This window comes from Arvicanthis niloticus, chromosome 5 (assembly GCF_011762505.2).
Source record: "Arvicanthis niloticus isolate mArvNil1 chromosome 5, mArvNil1.pat.X, whole genome shotgun sequence".
In the NCBI taxonomy this organism is placed as follows: domain Eukaryota; kingdom Metazoa; phylum Chordata; class Mammalia; order Rodentia; family Muridae; genus Arvicanthis; species Arvicanthis niloticus.
Window position 1 is genome coordinate 66,206,419 of NC_047662.1, and position 20,561 is coordinate 66,226,979.

At 40.5% G+C, this 20,561-nt stretch overlaps 1 protein-coding gene across 11 annotated transcripts in view; it reads right to left on the minus strand.

Moving 5' to 3' along the window:
• Ccdc171 (coiled-coil domain containing 171) overlaps nucleotides 1-20,561 on the minus strand; it is a 310,848-nt gene that overhangs the window by 260,522 nt on the left and 29,765 nt on the right. For all 11 annotated transcript variants that reach the window (XR_013110616.1, XM_076934712.1, XM_076934713.1 and 8 more), the window contains one exon: nucleotides 1,815-1,961. Coding sequence is in view for 10 of the 11 variants with exons in the window: in XM_076934712.1 (XP_076790827.1) it covers nucleotides 1,815-1,961 (147 nt within the window). In the remaining variant the exon portion in view is untranslated. The remainder of the gene's footprint in view (nucleotides 1-1,814; nucleotides 1,962-20,561) is intronic.

Here is a 20,561-nt window from a genome sequence, read left to right on the forward strand (position 1 = left end):
GAACAGCGATGTCCCATGAAGATCAAATTTCTCTCTGGTGTGGCAAAAACGCTACAAAGTTGACTGTAACAATTGTACAATGTTGTAAATACTGTTCAACCAGTAACTTGTACACTTCAAATGGGTACATTTACTATAGGCAAATTAAATCTCAAAATTGTTAATCAACATATGAAAAGTTGGAGCTCTATGCATCTACCCCTACCACAAAAAATTGCCCCTTCCTAACACACACACACACACACACACACACACACACACACCCTGGAGAGTCAGACCCTGAAGAAGAAACCTAAACCAGAGGTGAGACAAACAGCTACACAGGAAAGGAAAGAAATGCATAGACTTAAGTCAGAGGTGAGTATGCAGAGTGGGACAGCACGCTGTATTTCCTCTTACATTTTATAACAACCAAACTAGAAATCAATAGATGACTCTTGGGAGAAATTATAGAAATGCAAAGCCTTATGGATGGCAGCATCTAAAAATCTCCAAATAAAACTTGTATTGCAAATCTATATCCTTACAGTAAAATTTCCAAAAACCCAGGCACTTCTACTCAAGGGGCTACCTGATCTCCCAGATATTTAACAGGCATGTCAAACTTAACCTCTCCCACTCAGTAAATGGAAATGCCAGTTATCTATGTGTTGAAGTCAAAATCTTTAACATTGATGGCAGGGTCTGTTGCACATACCTGTAATCTCAAAACACAGGAGAATTCGGTAAGAGGATTATCTTGAGTTCAAGACCAGTGGGCTGCATGGTAAGTTCTAAGCCAGCCTAGTTTAGAGTATAAAATCCTGGATGGATAGATAGATAGATAGATAGATAGATAGATAGATAGATAGATAGATGATAGATAGAATAAACAGACAGACAGAGATAGGGGGAAAACCAAATATGTGAGACAGCTCAGCAGGTAAAGGTGCTTCCTACAAAGTCTGATGACTTGATTTTGAGCCCTACATTGGAAAAAAAAACCAATTCCTGCAAGTTGTTCTTTGCCCAACACAAACATGCTATAAAAATCATGTGCACATGTACACACACATACTCATGTACAAGCATTATTAATTATAAACTACTATTGGTTAACATTAAATAATATCTTTGACATTATTTTTTCCTATCATAACCCAGTAAGCAAACAAATCCTGTTGATTCTCTCAAACCAGAGACAAATCTTGCCACTTCCTCTACAACTACCTTAGTCTAAAATGGAACTGAGGACAAGACTTAGTAAAAAGCACTCACCTAGCATGAGCAAGCCCCTGCACATAATCCTCTACATTGTAAAAATAAATCGGTCACTAAACCATCATAATCATTTAACCCCAGTACACACCAAACTTTCTCTAGTGTTGCTCCCTGAGCCTCAAAATGTAAAGAATCACTTTTAAACTTTCCAAACAGTCCATGAGAAATACTTGTCAACAATGAGCAAGCCTGGGCCAACAGGATGATGGCTCAGCAGGCAAGCATACTTGCAGTCAAGCCTGACAGTCTGAGTTTGATCCCCCAGAGCAAATTGACCTCTGATTCTCACATACATACATACATACATACATACATACACACACACACATACGTATACACACAAAAAAAACACAAATAAGTAAATAAATGTAAAAATTTAATGAATAGATTTTTTAGAGGAAAATAAAAAATACTTTATTAGGATAATGTAAAAATTTTCAAAGAAGCCAAATATACAATCAAAGTGGTCCCCATTTCTCCTGACTTACAGTGTCCTTTAAACTAAAGTCACTATATGAATAACACATAGCTTTATAAAAACTGGTAAGCCATACCTCAAACTCTTTCCTCAGGCGTTCTTCCCTTTGAGTGCTAAATTCAAGCTCGCTCGTCTGTCGCCGTAGAAGGTCAGAGCAGTCCGTATGTTCTGCTTCTAACTGTTCCACTTTTTTCTGCATATTTTGCACAGCACTATCTTGCTCCTAGAAAATAATTCACTTTGATTCAGTAGTTTGTAAGCTATTGATAACTAGGGGTTACTGTACAGAAGGCGCTGAGTAAAATCTGGGCTTTAGTTATAACAGTGGGCTATCCTGGAAAGGTAGGAGACAGTTACATATTTTTCACAGTGTCTCAGGATGTACATGTGACTTTTATAATTAGTAAGTGTGATTAATAAACAGTGTAACTAATGCTATGTATGGAACATTAGAATGTTACACTCGCTCAAATGACCTCTGAGGGTATTGCAACAGTGTTACAGTTTAACTGTCACATTCACTTTCTCCTGTCACCAATATGTGTTATTATTTAGGAAGAATACATTCCTTTGTATGATAAGAGCTGATTAGCTTGAACACTTACTAAACCTCTGAGAGACAGTACTCAACTATTACCTAGTGCTCTTAACATTAGAACCACTAGATGGCTGTGTTTCATTTCTTCTTCAATTTTCAAAAGGTTTTCAAAGAAAGTAACTGAAGGTTCTCTGTTTAAATAGCTTTATGTCTTTTTACAATTAAACTTACAAATCACATCTGGATTTTATTTGAATGTAAAACAAAATTCACAGATGATAGATAGATAGATAGATAGATAGATAGATAGATAGATAGATAGATAATTGTAGGTGTTTTCCACAATAATTAATCTAAAATAATCTATGATCATCATTCTCACCTCAAGCCTTCAAAAGATCCCTCTCTCCCACCGTCCCCCACCAACATACATGGACACACCCAAAGAGCACAGGTGAGAGGGGGTGGGGCTTCCAAGAGTCTCTGGCCACATAAAACAGAATCTGGGTACATAGATTTCAATCACAGTTCTCCACCAAAAAATGTTTTGTTTGTTTAATTGATTGACTGACTAACTGGCTGATTGATTGGTTGATTGATTGATTGATTGATGGATTGATTGAAATACCACTGTTACTGGGCAAATCTAGGTTTCCTTTTTGGATTTTTTAGAAAGCAACTCAGAAGGACATTTTATTAGTTTGAAGAATCAACATCGCAGGCAAGCTATATATATCAGCAGCCTCTAGGAAAACAGAGGTGGGGGGTGGGGGGAAAGCCATTCTTTTTTAGTTAGAGCCCAAGAAAGCCAGCACATCCACCAGTGCAAACTGATAGGCAGCTGCATGTTGAAAGGGAAAAGAGAGACTTCACAGAACCAATGACAAACCTCAGAGGTCAGGGGACACATGCTTAGACTTTGTCCATTATCCTAAAGAAACAGAAGAACAACTACTTTTTTTTTTTTTCAGTTGGAACTCAAATTACTCTCCCCATCTCCTCAGCATGTCCTCAAGTGAATCAGCTTTCCTATGGGGTGGTCTCCCAGCCAGGTGATCGACAGGGCCACTGACATTTCATCTTAAGGAAGAAGAAAATGTATCTAATGTTCTGATCTTTGGAGTAGATCAGAATGGCATGTGCTGACCCAGGGCCAAACGGGTGGTCCATGCTTTTGACCAGGAAAAAGTATTTTTCCTTTCCAGGCCCCGACAAAACCTCTTATGTGTGGTTTTAAATCCTGGGGAAAGCACAGCTGAACTTCCCCTTTCTAGGCTTACCAGGGAAATGGGAGGTAACCACACAGGACAGAGCCATCACCAATGGCCTCCAAACTATTCCCTGTAACACCACCTTCCATACTAGTATATACACACTTCCAAGAATTCCTAGGCATTCAAAGAAATCACAGAGATCCAGGTTCATAATTTGCTATCAGAACTATCTGAGAATGAGAAGTAGCCTTCATATGTAAAGAGTTTTAAGAACAAGAGCACTGTGCAAGTGTTAAGACTCCATCACTGTCTACATCAGTCACTACAGCAGTCACTGTGAACATTAACCCAAAGTCACTTTTAGGTGTCTTTTTATTAGCACAGATTTCTCACACCAAGTGACAAGTTTACCACAGCTTCATTTGACCATATCCAGCCTCCACTGGCTTCTCTTGTCCTCCCGTCCCCTCCCGCTGAGTCCCTCGCCCATCCCCAGATAAGACATCTTCATACTTCCGTATAATACACTCGGTCTTTTCTTAACTTTCTAACCTTTATTTTTATTGCATGCATGTGGGTGTTTTGCCTACATGTATACCTGTGCACCGTGTGCATGCAGTGCCTCTGAAGGCCAGAAGAGGGTGTTGGATCCCCTCAAACTTGTGTTTAGCCCCTGATATTTTATCTTTCATTTTATCTGATCTCATCCTGAGTGCTGAGATAACAGGTATACACCACCATGCTCCCTTCTGTGTGCTACTGCAAAGCGGGTAGGGCAAACTCAGGCGTTGTGCATGCCAGACAACAATCACTCCACCAAATGAACTACCACCCCTGTCTAAAAACTGAGATTTGGGAGAGGAAAAAAAGCAGAAATACTAGAAATGAAGAACCTCAGTGAATAGTAAAAATAATACTTTCAGCTTGTGTTGATTTGTTCAGTCATTATTCATCTCTAACTCTTTTTCCACAATCTCAATCATTTCACTAAACTCTTCTCCAGTGGTGTTCTCATCCATGTCGCTTTCTTATCAAGGTCCCAAACTGCGTTCTTGCCACAACCATCTGCTTCTTGAATCCTATTTGAAGTCACTGAGGGAGGTGGTTGTGGTTGTTGTTGATGATGTTTGGTTTTTTGTTTTGTTTTGTTTGTGGTTTTTCAAGACAGGGTTTCCCTATGTTGCTCTGGCAGTCTGGGAATTCACTCTGACTTTGAACTCAGAGATCCACCTGCTTCCTGCCTCCGGGGCCTCCAGAGGGCCTAGGATTAAAGGAATGCACCACCATGCCCTGCCCAGAGCCCACTTGTTTTTCAAAGCAGGATTTTTGAATTCTTTCTTTAGTATATCAACAACTTTATTATGTAGGTTTGGGTTTTTTGTTTGTTTGTTTTGTTTTGTTTTGTTTTTGTTTTTGTTTTTCTGCTATTGAGAAGTTATGAGCTTCGGAGGGGTCATATGATCTAGGGTTTTTTGTTTGTTTGTTTATTTGTTTGTTGTTTATGTGTGTCTGTGTGTCTGTGTGTCTATGTGTGTATATGCCTGTATCTGTCTCTGTACCTGTGTGTGTCTGTGTGTGGTGGGGGGGAATGGTTTTTTTTCCCTGTCATTTTTGTTTTTTCTGCTCTGTCTTTATCTTTTTGGTGCCCATGGTCTTCTCTTTACCATTACCATGGTCTTTACCATGGTCTCCTCACTACCGTTAGAAAGCTGACAGTAGTAACAGGAATAATGATTTAAGCCAAATTTTAATTTCAGAAAACATCAATTAGGTACTTTACTTATATTATCAATCGGAACAGAAAACAAAGGAGCTGGGATATAAATAGGAGAAATGACAAGTTTAAAGGCTCCCAAAGCTACAAATGGGGCCAGTGAGATGGCTCAACAGGTAACAGCTGTTGCAAACTTGATGACCTGGATGCCATTCCCAGACCCAGGTTTTTTGGGTTTTTTTTTTGTTTGTTTGTTTTGTTTTTGTTTTTTTAAAGCAGGATGTGGTGACACATCTGTATTCTCCATTCCTAAGGTAAGAGGAGAGGCAGAGACAGGAGAATCATCAGCTCCTGAGCCAGGTAGGTGAGAGAACACAGCACAGAAATACAATCGGGATCCTAATCAAGGTGGAAGGAAAGAACCGACTGCCGACGTTCTCCTCCGACTCTGCACATGTGCTATGCCATAAACATGCCTGGAATTCAATTTCAACATAAGTTTTCATAAGAATGTCTCTCACCGGCTCAGGTGCTTGACTACCTGCTCTCCAGTTGGGAGGGCTATTCAGATAGGTTAGGACGTGTGGCCTCACTGGAGGAAGTATGACACTGAGGTTTCAAAAAGCCCTGTGCTGTCTCCAGTATGCTCTCTCTGTTTCCTTCTTGCAGTTCAAGACATAAGCCCTTCTCCCCTGCCTGCATGCTGCCACACTTCCCAGCCAGGACGATAGACTCTTATCTCAATGGAACCATAACTCAAAATAAACTCTTCCTTCTGTAAGTTAGTTGCCTTGGTCATGGTGTTTTGTCACAACAGAAACCAAATTAAGACAGCAGTTAGTCCCAGGAGTGTAGTACTGCTGTAAAGAACCTGACCGTGTGGGGTTTTTTTGGAAGCATGTAGAAGACTTTGGAACTTTGAACAAACAAGGAGTTGGATGCTGTTAAGAAAGGCTTAATGGGATGGATGTCTAGTAGGGGCTTGAGAGACAACACTGAGAGCAACGTGGACTATGGAGCTGAGCTCAGACAGTTTCAAAGGGGAGCAATACTAGCAATTGAGCTATAGACCATTCTTGTGATTTTTTTTTTTTTTTTTTTTTTTTTTTGGTCGGGGACAGGGAGGATGTAACCACTGTCTGCTTTTGTCCTGTTGTTTCATTTTCAAATTAATAGACAGATATATTTCTTTGCTGGAAATTTCAAGGCATCCTACTATTGACTCTGTCCCATGGTTATGAGTAATCACTCTTCGCAGATTTACAATGAAAAGGGAAAAAAGAAATACGAGATGTAGTTTGGAGAGGAAACGAACATTAGCAAGCTTAATGTTATAGCTAAAAGAGAGGATTCTATTGTTAAGGAGATTGGTGCTATTGTGGCGGTTGTGAGAAGTAGAATCTACACTGGAATAAATACAAGCCTATCCATGAAGAGAAATCTCACCCAGATAAGTTTCCAACTTGTGAAAGGAAAATGCCAAAGAAATATTCTGACACTAGAAACATACAACAAAAGCTACTACAAAACTGAGTCAATGGGGGTTGGGGGACAACTCCATCCCAAACAGCTGAACCTGGCAGTGTGAGCCACATGGTGCTGGCTTTAGAGTCACGGAATGAATAGGAGATAAGGGCTCCTGGAATCTTCCTCCACAGTTTCAGAAAGCTACTGAGAGCTGGCAAAATGTGGCATGAGGTCCAAGAGCAGGCAGGAAGCCCTGAAAGACCACTGTGTGAAGCTGTGAACATGAATCCTGAATTTCACTAGAGACCTCAAGATGTTAGAGGTACAGACCATGAGATATCTGAAGGAGAGTTGCATACAGAGAGGAGAGCCAGCCAAAGAGAAAAAACTAGGTTACAGGCAGCAAAGGTGGAAGGGCAGAGCCATCTACGCCCTATGACATCAGACATGGACCTCAGGATTTAGAATTCCCCTTACGTTTGTCACCATTCCTCCTTTTTGGAATAGTCATATATATATACTCTGTACCACTGTAGCTTGGAAGTATGTAGCTTTCTATTTTACAGAGGATTACAGTTTTTAAATTGCCTAGAGTCTCAAAAGAGACTAAAATTTGGATTTTAGAACTGTTCGACACTGCAAAAGACTCTGGAAACTGTCACAGTTGGACTAAACATGGTTTTTCACTGTGATATGGCCATGATACAATGGGGCCAGGGAACAGAATGTGGTGGTTTGAATAAGATGGTTCCCACATTCTCAAGCATCTGAATACTTAGTCCCCAGCTGATGACACTGTCTGAGTAGCTTTAGGAAGTACACACTTGAGGTGGGCTTTGAGGTTTCAAAAGGTATGTATATTACTTACTCATGGCCAGAGCTACTTACAAACAAAAGCATTTAATTGGGCTTACATGTTCAGAGGGTAGAGTCTATGACGGCAGAGCAAAGGCATGGTGAAGGAACAGCTGAGCGCTCACATCCAGATCCTCAAGTAGGTGATAAGACAAGGTACTGGAAATGGTACAAGTCTTTTGAAATCTCAGAACTCACCCTTAGTGACACACAGTGTCCCACAAGGCCACACCTCCTAATCCTTCTCAAACTGTTCCAACTGGGGACCAAGTATTCAAACATACAAGCCTATGAGGGCCATTTTCATTCATTACAGCATACCATGCCTTTACAGCATGGTGTTCTCTTTGCTTCCTTTTGTAGTTCAAAATGTGAGTTCTCATCTGTTCCTGCTGTCATTCTTCTGAGCTTTGATGCTCACAGACTCTTATCCCCTCTAGATCCATAAGCTCACAACAAATCCTTCCCTCTATAAGTTGCCCTGGTAACAGTGTTTTATCACAGCAATAGAAACTTTACTTAGACAAGGAAGACAAACCATGTATGTTCAATCCATAAAACATAACCAGCAGAAACTTCAATTAGGCATGAGACCTGATAAAGGCTTAGTAGCTGTTCATGGGTAGAAAGAATTTACTTTACAACTTACTATGAAACCAGAGGACATACTCTATCAAAGTAAGAGAAAAAGAAAAAAGACACAGAAAAGAATGTAAATAGAAATCCGACACAGGAAAGATTCCCAGGAGACTGGGAAAGGAAGAGCTTTGTGTCTATCAAACCTTACAAACTCACTGCAGACATGCTAAGAGCTCTAGTCAGAAACTGCCTGCCCTGTGTGCCATGCAATGAGCCTAGGTGAGCTCCACTCACCTTACATATGGGTTTGGCTTCTATTGGCCATGTAGGAATTGAGTTTCTCTTCTCAAATAGTCACTTCACTTTACAACAGTGTCATCTCATCTCTACTCCCTAGAGCCTCTTCCTTTGGAGGTCATTTTTACCAAGTGGAATCAGAATTTATAAACTGGACTACTTATGCCAATGCATAGCAAACACGATGCTCATTATGTGTGAGTCTGACCATAATCAGTTTTTAACATATTCGTTACTTTTCCTATAGCTTCCCTTTCTATATGAACATTTCCTTTTTCAATGTTTTAACTGGAGAAATGTACTTCATACAGCTCTTGCTAGTTTTAGTTTATCATTAGTCTGCCCTTCCCATATAGTTGATAGAACACAAGTGATTTTGTAATGTATAATGTGTAAATTGTGTAAGATCATACCTATATAAATTAGATATGTAGATAAACAGTTAGAGGGAGATATATCAGGTGATCTTTAAGAATTAGGAACAACTGTCCCCAAATACTCTAGTCCCATTCTTAAACTCTTCATCCATTTTTTTTTTAAAGATTTATTTATTTACTTCATGTATGTGGGTACACTGTCGCTGTCTTCAGACACACCAGAAGAGAGCATCAGATCCCATTACAAATGGTTGTGAGCCACCATGTGGTTGTTGGTACTTGAACTCAGGGCCTCTGGCAGAGCAGTCAGTGTTCTTAACCACGGATCCATCTCTCCAGCCCTCTTCCTCCATTCTTAATGAGATCAGTTGCCTGTGTGGGATCTTTGTGCTCAGAATGCACTATTGGAAGTAGAAAGGGAACTACTGGGGGTGGTAGAATACAGACATACAAGGGACTGGGGGAAAAGAGGCTAACAAAAACAAACTATGCATGAAAATTCCACAATGAAATTTATTATTTAGTATGCCAACTTAAAACCACAAAACAGTCCAATAAAATGACTCACTGGGTAAAGGTACTGACCACATAAGCCCACACCTCAATTTGCTCACCAGAACCCACATAAAGATGGAAAAAGAGAACTCACCCCCACAAAGATATGCTCTGGCCTAAACATGCATGTCTCCACACACAATAATAATAATTAATTTTAAAATACACATTAAGAGTATATTGTTGCCTGCCTCCACAAAACTGGTTGTGGTTTTGTGCCCTCCCAGATATAGTAAATAGGATTGGGTTTGGTTTCAAATTACCCATCACCTTATCCATTATTATGGATGACGTTTCTAAGACCAAGCTGTCCTCATAACTGTATACAGCCTAAGCTCATGTGACCTTGTCCTTCTGACTGTTATACAACTTGAACTCAAGTGAACTTTGCTCCTATGATCTTGCTTCACCTTCAGAAGACAAAGTGTCTAATGCCCTGAATAAAGTTGGCTACTACATGAAAAAAAAAAAAAAGAGTAAATTCTTTATCCGTATTGGCTATAAATTTATCAGCTAAAAAGTACTGACTCCAAATCCATATTTAATATGATGATACATTACTTTTTTAGAGACAAATATCATTAACAAATATTTCATATTTAGAGCAAACCTTTGGGAGAAATCAAAGTAGTAACTCAAATTATTTGAATATCCAAAATTAAGTCGATGACTTTAGCTCTGTTTGAGTGGACTCACGCTTCCTTGGCATCAGAGTGTTCTGAGCATTGGCTACTTTTCCCCTGCTGTGCTAAAGCATCATCATAACCAAAGCCACTTAGAGAAAGAAGGGCTTATTTGGGCTTCCAATTCCCAAGGGTAAGAGTTCATCCCCATCAAGGCAGGAACACAGGGCAATAGTTAAGCAAGGCAAACCAGCAGCTCACATCTTAGGCCGGGAGCGCGAAGCAAGAGAGCACACTGGGAATGGCACTGCACGAGGCTTTTGAAATGTCAAAGCACACCTCCAGTGACGTACTTCCTCCAGCAAGGTCACACTCCTCAGTCTACCCAAACAGCACCACCAACTGGGGACTAAGTGGGGATACTGTCATGCAAACCTCCACGGCTGTCTGACTTACCTTCACCTAGCACGATAGAAATTTTTTTTAATTGCCTCTATGAACAATATATTTTACAACTTTCACTTTCAAAACTAAGAAAGTTGGCGCTAAAAATATATTTATTCTAAGAACTCTGTAGCTTTCAAGAACAGCCATTTGGGAAGCTGACTCAGGGGTTAAGAGCACTGGCTGTTCTTGAACAGAGGACTTGGGTTTGGTCCCCAGCACCCACACGGCAGTTCATAACTATCTGTAACTCCATTTACAGGGGATCCAATGTCCTTTTCTGGCCCCTGAGGGCACCAGGCACTAAGTATTAATGTAGTGCAGACATGCATGCAGGCAGAACACTCACCCACCTAAAATAAAAATAAATTTAAAGCTAGGTAGTGGTGGTACATGCCTTTAATCCCAGCACTTGGGAGGCAGAGGGAGATGGATCTCTGAGTTCCGGGCCAGCCTGGTCTACAGAGGGAGTTCCAGGACAGCCAGGGCAACAAGGAAAAACACTGGCTCAAAAAAATTAAATACATTTTTGGGAGTAGACACTTTGTCCCAAATAGCCCAGCTTCACTGGACAATCCAGTAAGTCCCTCTCACTGTTCTTCAGTTATCTGCAGGGGTGGGTGGTAGTTCACGAATTTAATCCCAGTATTTGGGAGGCAGAGGCAGGTGGATCCCTGTAAGTTTGAGGCCAGCCTTGTCTACAGAGTGAGTTTCAGGGCAGCCAGGGTACACAGAGAAACCCTGGCTCTAAACAAACAAACAAACAAACAAATAAATAAGCTATCTACAGGAAAAATATTAATGTCATTACCACATTAAAATGACTTTTCTAAGTATTAAAGAAACATGTTTCACAGAAATTACTAAACAAATGTCACAAGATATTTCTACACTGTACTACATTTTATTATGATGCAATACAACTTGATTATCTTTTTTTCCCTGTGCTTTTAGGGCATGATTTAAAAAAAAAAAAAAATCTTTGCTTGTTTTACCATCCTCAAGTACTTCCCTATTCTAGTAGTTTAAGAGCTTTAGGTCTGACTCTTAAGAGTCTTTTTTCCATTTTGAGCTGTAACTGGTACAGTGATGGTCTCATTCCTCTGCAGGAGGATTCCTCCTTCCTCCAATTCCCCGTATATTGAAAAGACTGTCCTTTTTTCCAAATGTGTTCTTAGTACCTTTGTCCAAATCAGCTGGGTGCTGCAGGGTTTACTTTTATACTCTTTATTTCATTGGTTTGTTTTTATGCAAATCCATATTTATTTGACCAGTACAACTTACTAGTTTATTTGAAAGTCAGTGGCATAGTGTTCCTTCCTGATTTGCTTTTTTTCTTAAGATTGCTTTGACTGTAAAGGGTTTTACAGTAGTCCCATCAAAACTTTAGGTGGTGGTTGTTGTTGTTGTTGTTGTTGTTTGAAGATTGCCATTAATGTTATTTTGTTTGGCTCCTGACCCTGCCATGGTGAGGAGACCCTGCTGGAATTATAGCGATGCAGCACCACACCAGGCTCCATCACTGCTATTTTAACAAGTATTTCACCGAACCTATAATCACTTCCCATGTCTGCTGCAATACTATTCCTGGGAAATGTGAGGACGCTAATAGGGCATTGAACAGACCAAAGAAACAATTCCTCACACACCTAGCTTGATGACTAAATGCCGGGGCTGCAAACAGGAGCACGGATGACTTTCAGGCAGCACCATGCTAACAGCTCACAAGAGCATCTCTGAAGCCCCCTGCTCAACCTTCAGGCAGCTCCTCCAAAGACAGCTGCTCTTCCTCAGCAACTGCATGACTGTCTCTAGGACTGGGGGAGGGTTCTTGAGAACCCTGTCATTTCCTGAACCTTGAGCCCCACACCTTCCTCATTCAGAGGAAACAGCTACACAAAAGTGTCAATAATTTTATATGTTCTAAATACATGACTACAATGTTTCATACATAGAATCACCATAATGACTTACACTTGGGGGAAAAAGACCTTAATTCTCAGTAAGGTGAAGAAGATTAACTTCATTACAGTACATACACAGAATAAAGTTAGACAACAGTCAAACTGAGTGAATCAGAGCTATTATAGTAACTTGTCTAAATCTCAAAAGCAAACACCGAAAGGACAAGCTGGACAAATATACATATTATATGATGTTCCCCTTACATATGTAAAAGACATAAAATGCTAAAAAAGCAAAACAGGGTAAAAATATATCAAAGTATATAGATAATAGTCGATGTCAGGTTCAGAGCAGGGGCTCGGCTGTAGAGTGGGACAATGATGAATTAGAAAAGCGATTCAAAATGGTCTCCAATGGTACAAAAATGTACTGTGATTTTAGTCCAATCTGAGAATCCCATGCACTGAGATGAAGTAGGTGGTGAGTGCTAGCTACATTACTGGTACTGGCTGTGTATCTTAGGTATTAGTTTTTAACTGTCCAAGTCTGTATGGCTTTACTAACATAATCCAAGTATGGGATGTGTTGTAAGACTAATTTGCCACCACCAAAATATATTTAGCTTTAATTTTGTCGCAGAATTCATGTTCTAACCAAACAAAAGACAGCCTCAATTCTTGCAATAGAAAAAGACTGATCTATGGGATGAAATTGAGACACTAGAAAATGGAGTTCTTTCTTCTGTCCACTAGAGGGAAGTGTTGAACTGAAAATGTTTTTTAAAGTGGCTTGTTTTTGAACTGACGTTTAACATCACAGGAAACCACATTGTGCTGTTAGAAAATATACTTGTTTTCTCTCCACATCTTCTACAAACACATACCGAAAACTATAATTCTTTATATGTATTTATGTAAACAACACTTCTCAGAATCCAAACTATAACTCCAACCCTGAGAAATTTTCATTACACTTGTAAAGGTGTATTTTGAAAAGTATCAAGCAAATACACTCTTTCTAGCTTAGAAAACATATCAGTTTAGCTATCTAGAACACTAATCTGAAAAAAAAGTTGTCTCCTCAAGGAACCAGGATGGGGAAAAAAACGGCTTGACCCTATAGTGTAAACTGTACAGTGAAGGGGCTGAAGAAATGGCTCAGCAGTGAAGGCCATGTATTGCTCTTCCAGGACTCAAACACCCACATCAAGAGGTTCACAACCACCTGTAACTCCAGCTCCAGAAGATCCCACACTTCTGACCACTGCAGATGCCTGTCCTCCCCCATAACTAAAAATAAATTTAAAAAGCAAGTCATGCAAACTCACAGGGTCATTAGGGAGTCAGGGAGAGAAAAAAAATTACAATCAGTAAGTATATGCTACATTGTGTCACAACTAGTATCAACCCAGACACTACGTAAGGCTGGTCATCTCCAGGTCCTTTTTTTTCTACACGTAGATCAGCTGTGGGTCTCTGTGCTAATCACTGTCTATTACAGACAGACGTTTCTATGATGAGGGAGAATGAGTGTATTAATCTATGAGTATAACAAGTCATTAAGACTCGGTTTAATACTGTGTCCATTTAGCAGCATCAAAGGTTCTCTAGAGATACGGGGTGGGTTCACCTTGTGTATTGAGACTTAAATCCAATGAAAAAGTTACTGGTTATTCTCATGATGATTGCAGCCACTATTATTCCAATGGGCATGTCTTCATATCTTGCCAAGCTTTTTGCTTTGGCTTGGCTCGGTTTGGTTTTGGTTTTTCGAGACAGGGTCCTGGCTGTCCTGGAACCCTGTAACCAGGCTCATGCTGGTAAGATTTGCTGAAGGAGGTGGAGACAGGAGGATCACAAGTTCAAGGCCACGCCAACTCTTAATGTGGCTCACAGGGTTCGTAGCTGGGTAACAGTTTTCTCCTCTGGTAACATGTATAGAACCTTCCAGAACTATGAAAGCTAGTAGTGGGGATGAAGCTTCCAAGTAAGCACCAGCGTGATTTCTCCACATTCTATGGCTCAGGTATGTGATGTCTTCAGCAACAGGGCCTCACTGTCAAGTTCTGGAGGGTAACCAACAGCAATAGCAACAGCCAGTAATATTTGAGGGCCCACAAGGGTTTATGGGAACATCAATGGCCAACAACTCCAAAAAGGTAACTCATTCTGGCACTGGGTTTGTTACCTTGTGTCTTACAGGATCACCGTGTTACACTGTAACTCCATACACATTCTAAAAAGCTTCTAGAGTAGGTTTCCATACAGCTTTGGAAAGGGTCTCCAGTGTAACTGTCTACCTTGCATTCCCTCCTTTACCCTGCCTGCCCACCCTTAGCTCTAACGCATCTCTTCTATTCCATTGTCTCCTGTTCATTTTTTGGAGATTTTGAAGATTTTTGTTTATGTGTACATATATAGGTGTTCTGTCTGTTCACCATGTGCATATGGTGTCCTCAGAAGCCAGGAAAGAACACTGCATTTTATTTCATTGGAGTTATAGACAGTTGTGAGTCACCATGTAAATACTGGGAATTGAACCCAGGTCCTCTGTAAGAGCAGCCAAGGCTCTTAACCCCTGAGCCACCTCCCCATCCCCATCATTAATCTCCTTCAGCCCTTTTACACCACTGCATTCCATCTCCTGTTTCCTGAAAGCCTCTCTCCATAGACTCTTACCCATCTCCTGACCTCTTTGTGTTTCCTGAGGAAACAGACACATCTGAGGAGTCAATGCATCCAGTATATAAAAGAAAATGCGGTGTTTGCCTTCTGGGTCTGGGCTATCTCACTAAAGATGATTGCTTCAAGCTATATCTGATTGTCCATAAATTTCATGTTTCCTAATAGCTGAATAATATTCCATTGTATAAGTGTACCACATTTTCATTATTTATTCACCAGTTGAAGAACAGCTGGGGTTTCTATTTCATGTATACTGTGAATGGAGCAGCCATGAACACAGATGAGCAGACAACTCTGAAGGCTCAGGGTCATAGGAAAAAAAGGACAAGGAAAGACTGTAAAAGCCAGAGGCAATGGATGACTACCCAAAAAAATCGTTTTCCAGACATAGGACATATGAACATAGAAACTCACAGGAGTTATGATAGCACACCCAAGACGTGAAGCTCAGGTCACATGAAATCCCAAACACAAATCAATGATTGCAATACATCACATAAATGGGCTCAAATACAGAAATCACATGATCATCTTAATGGAGGCAAAAATGATGTTTGACAAAATACAGCATCTCTTGATGAAAGCACCTGAGTGGGCCAGTGGAATGGCCTCTCAAGTACTTGCCAACAAGTGTAGTGATCCAAGTGTGACCTGGGAATCCATATAGTACAGATGCTTGGTTCATGCAAGTTGTGTCACACACACACACACACACACACACACACACACATCCATATAGTACAGAGGCTTGGTTCATGCAAGTTGTGTCACACACACACACACACACACACACACACAATGTTAAAAACTTTTATTTTTGTTTAACAAGATCTAAAAAAACTGGGGATAAAAGGAATATATCTCAATATAATAAAAGCTATATATGACAAATCTATTGCTAACATTATACTAAATCAAGAAAAACTCACTCAGTTCCCTTCCTTCCTCCCTCTGTCCTCTGGTTTCTTCTCCCTCCCTAGTGGGATTGAAGCATCATCACTTGGGCCCTATGGCTTGTTAACCTTTTTGAGTTCTGTGTATTCTGTACTTTTTTTGGCTAATATCCACTTAATAGTGAGTACACACCAAGCATGTCCTTTTGGGTCTGAGTTGCCTCAGTCAGGATGAGATTGTCTATTTCCATCCATTTGCCTCCAAAAATGATGATGTCCTCGTTCTTAATAGCTGAATAGTATTCCATTGCATAAATGAACCACATTTTCTGTATCCATTCTTCCACTGTGGGACATCTGAGTTGTTTCCAGCTTCTATCACAAATAGAGTGGAGCATGTGCCCTTGTGGAACAGTGGGGCATCCTTTGGGTATATGCCCAAGAGTGGTATATCTGGGTCTTCAGGTGGATCTATTTCCAATTTCTTGAGAAACCTCCAGATTGATTACCAGAGTGGTTGTACCAGTTTGCAATCCCACCAGCAATGGAAGAGTATTCCTCTTTCTCCAAATTCTTGCCAACATATGGTGTCACCTGAATTTTTGATCTTAGCCATTCTGATTGGTGTAAGGTGGTATCTCAGGGTTGTTTTGATTTGTATTTCCCTCATCACTAAGGACTTTGAACATTACTTTAGGTGCATCTTGGCCATTCAAGATTCCTCTGTTGTGAATTCTGTTTAGTTCTATACCCCATTTTTTGACTTGTGTTGTGGGTTTTTTGGAGTTAGCTTTTTGAATTCTTTATATATTTTAGATATTAGCCCTCTATCAGATATGGGGTCAATGAAGATTTTCTTCCCAATATGTAGGTGGCCAATTTGACTCGTTTGCCTTACAGAAGCTTTTCAGTCTCATGAGGTCCCATTTATCAATTCTTGATCTTAGAGCCTGAGCCACTGGAGTTCTGTTTAAAAAATCCCATGCCCATGAGTTCAAGGCTCTTTTCTCTTCTATTAGATCCAGTGTATCTGGTTTTATGTTGAGGTCCTTGATCCACCTGGACTTGAGCTTTGTGCAAGGTGACAAATATGGATCTATTTTCATTTTTCTACATACTGACTGCCAGTTAGACCAACACCATTTATTGAAGATGCTTTCTTTTTCCCATTGTATATTTTTTGCTTTCTTGTTAAAGATCAAGTGACCATAGGTGTGTGGGTTTATTTCTGGGTCTTCAGTTCTATTCCACTGATCAACCTGTCTGGTCTGTCTCTGTACCAATACCATGATGTTTTTATCACTATTGCTCTGTAGTATAGCTTGAGGTCGGGGATGGTAATTCCCCCAGAAGTTCTTTTATTTTTAAGAAGAGAACATGATCACGTATTACAGGGGGCCAGGACTTAAGTCCAAAGGGCCAGCAGAATGAATGGAAAACATACAACCTCAGTAGGTAGGAGGTGGGGGGATCCTCTAGAATATATTAGAGACCTGGGAGGTGAAAGAATCTCAAGACTCAAAGGGAGGGGCCTTAGGTGAAATGCCCATCAGTGGGGAGAGAGAACTTGTAGAATCCACCTCCAGTAGAAAGACATCAGGTGGAGGGAAGGGGCTGCCATCCCACAGTCAAAAACTGACTCAGAAGTGTCCCTGTCTTAAAGTACTACAGGAACAAAAATGGAGAAGGTACTGAGGGAAAGGAGGTCCAGTGACAGGCCAAAATTGGGACCCATCTCAAGGGGAGGCTCCAAGGCCTGACACTATTACTGATGCTATGGTATGCTTACAGACAGGAGCCTAGCATGGCTGCCCTCCAAGAGGCCCAACAAGCAGCTGACTGAGACAGAAGCAGATACTTACACCCAACCAATAGACAGAAAACAGGGACTCCTGTGGTTGGATTAGGGAAAGACTGGAAGAAGTTAAGGTGGAGGGTGACCCTATAGGAAGACCAGCAGTCTCAACTAACCTGGACCCCTGAGATCTCTCAGACACTGAGCCACTAACCAGGCCACATACCCTAGCTGGTCCGATGCCCCTAACACATACACAGCAGAGGACTGCCTGGTCTGGCCTCAATGAGAGAAGACACACCTAACTCTTGAGAGACTTGAGGCCGCAGGGAATCTGGGGAAGCCTGGTGGGGTGTGAAAGTGTGGGGGGTGCAGCGACATCCTCCTGGAGGGGGGTTGGGTTGGCACTGGGGTCGGAGGGGTGAGGAAATAGGATGAGAAACTCTCTAAGGGCAGAATGGGAGGGGATAACAACTGGGCTGTAAAAAGAGATTAAAGATAATAAACAAGAAAGTAAAAAAAAAAAAGAAACACACAAAGCATTCTCACTAAAATTAAGAACAAGGGTTCTAGTTTCGATAATTTTATCTGATACATTAATAGAAATTTAGCTACATAAATAGAAGAGAAGCAAATAAAGGGATAAACTAGGAGAGAAAGAAGTCAGTGCCCTTATTTGGAGTTTATATGATTCTATCCATCATAAAGACTCCCCCAGGGGCAGGGTATAGTGGCACATGGCTTTAATTCCAGAATCTGGAAGCAGTGATTGAGAGATCTCTGTGGGTTCAACAACAGTCTGATCCCACATATAAAATTCCAGGCCAGCGACAGCTACACAGTGAGACCTGTCCAAGCAAAACAAAACAAAATGGACTCCACCTGAAAACTCTTAGAACTGATAAATACATTTAGCTAAGTATCATGGAAAATTAAAACAAATACACACACACATACACACACATAAAAAATGTAGCCTTTCTACATGGCTAATCAATAAGGAACATTCTAAAGAGAAGGGACCAGAGAGATAGTTCAGCAGATGAGGGGCTGATGACAAGCCTGATGATGTAAGTTTAATCCCTAGCACCCATATGGTAGCAGAAGGAAAAATCATACTTTGATCTGCACAAATTAACTCAGATATATACATACATTAAATAAATAAATAAATAAATAAATAAATGTAATAAAAACAAAAACAAGAAATCAGGCGAACAATCCCATTCACAACTACCAAAATAAAAAATAGAAATATGCCAGCTAGTAGTGGTGAATACCTTTAACCCCAGCACTTGGGAGGCAGAGGGGGCGAATTTCTGAGTTCGAGGCCAGCCTGGTCTACAAAGTGAGTTCCAGGACAGCCAGGGCTACACAGAGAAACCTTGTCTCGAGAAAAAAAAAAAGAAGAAGAAGAAGAAGAAGGAGGAGGAGGAGGAGGAGGAGGAAGAAGAGGAGGAGGAGGAGGAGAAGAAGCCTGCAGATTCAATTCAATCCCTATCAGAATCCCAACACCATCACAGAAAAAAAAAAAAAACAAAACAAACAAACAAAAAAAAAAAAACAATATTACAATTGATTTGAAAATACAAACTTTTGGAGGTGGGTAAAAAAATAAGGCTGTAAATATCACCAAAATTAACCTGAAGCTGTGTGACAGAGTGATAGTAACAAAAACAGCACAAAAACAGGCACAAACTTCAAGGGACAGAGTGGAGATCTTCACAGCCACAGACACCTACCTGGAGAAGACATCTTCACTAACAAATGTTATTGAGAAAACGGTGTAGCTACACACAGAAAAATGATCCTCGTCTCTCAACCTGCACAAAATCAATTCTAACAAGTTCAAAGACCTTACTTAACACAGCCTGAAACTCTGAAACGGCTGGAAGCAAACATTCTGGAAATGGGCGTGTTAGAACTCTCTGACAGGACTCTAGTCACTAATGAAATAAAGACAACATTGACAGATAGATCTCAAGAAAGTAAAACATTCTGGACAGCAAAGGAACAGTTAGTTGTGCAAAGAGGTCGCCTAAAGAATGAGAGAGAATCTTGGCCATCTATACATCTGGCAGAAGAGTAATATCTAGAATTAATAAAAGCCTCAGACAATAACAAAGAATACAACCCAATCAACCCAATCACAACCCAATGGGCTAGGGAACTGAACAGAATTCTCAAAAGAAGAAATACAAATGGACACACACGCACGCACATATGGGTGTTTTGTCTATGCACCACATGCATGCCTGGTGCCCATGGAGAGGGCAGATCTCCTGACCTGGAGTTACAGACGGTTATGAACCACTGTGTGGTTGCTGGGAATCGAACATACTTTGGAGGAGCAGACAGTGCTCCTAACTTCTGAGCCATCTCTCCAGCCCCATAAATAATACTTGAAAAATATTTAACATCCTTAGCAATCATGGAAATGCAAATTTAAAGTCCTCTGAAGATACCATGTCACCTCAACCATAACAGCCACCATCAAGAGATGACAGATGACAAATGATGGCCTTCAATCTATGGGAAAAGGAAACCCGTATTCACAGCTGATGGTGGCAGTGTAAACTTGTGTAGCCACTGTGGAAGTCGTGGAAGCGTCTCTAAAAACTAAAAAATAAATTAGCATATGCTCGGCTATACCACTCCTGAGCAAATACTCAAAGGAGTCTATATTCTGCCACAGAGATGCTTGCACATCCATACTTAACTGCTATTCTATCACAATAGCAAGGAAATAGAAGCAGCGCAGACATCCACTGACCGATGATGAGATAATGAGAACATGGCACATATACACAGTCAAATGTTACTCTGCAGTTAAGAGAGATGAGATTATAAAACTTGTAGGAAAACAGATGGTACTGGAATGCT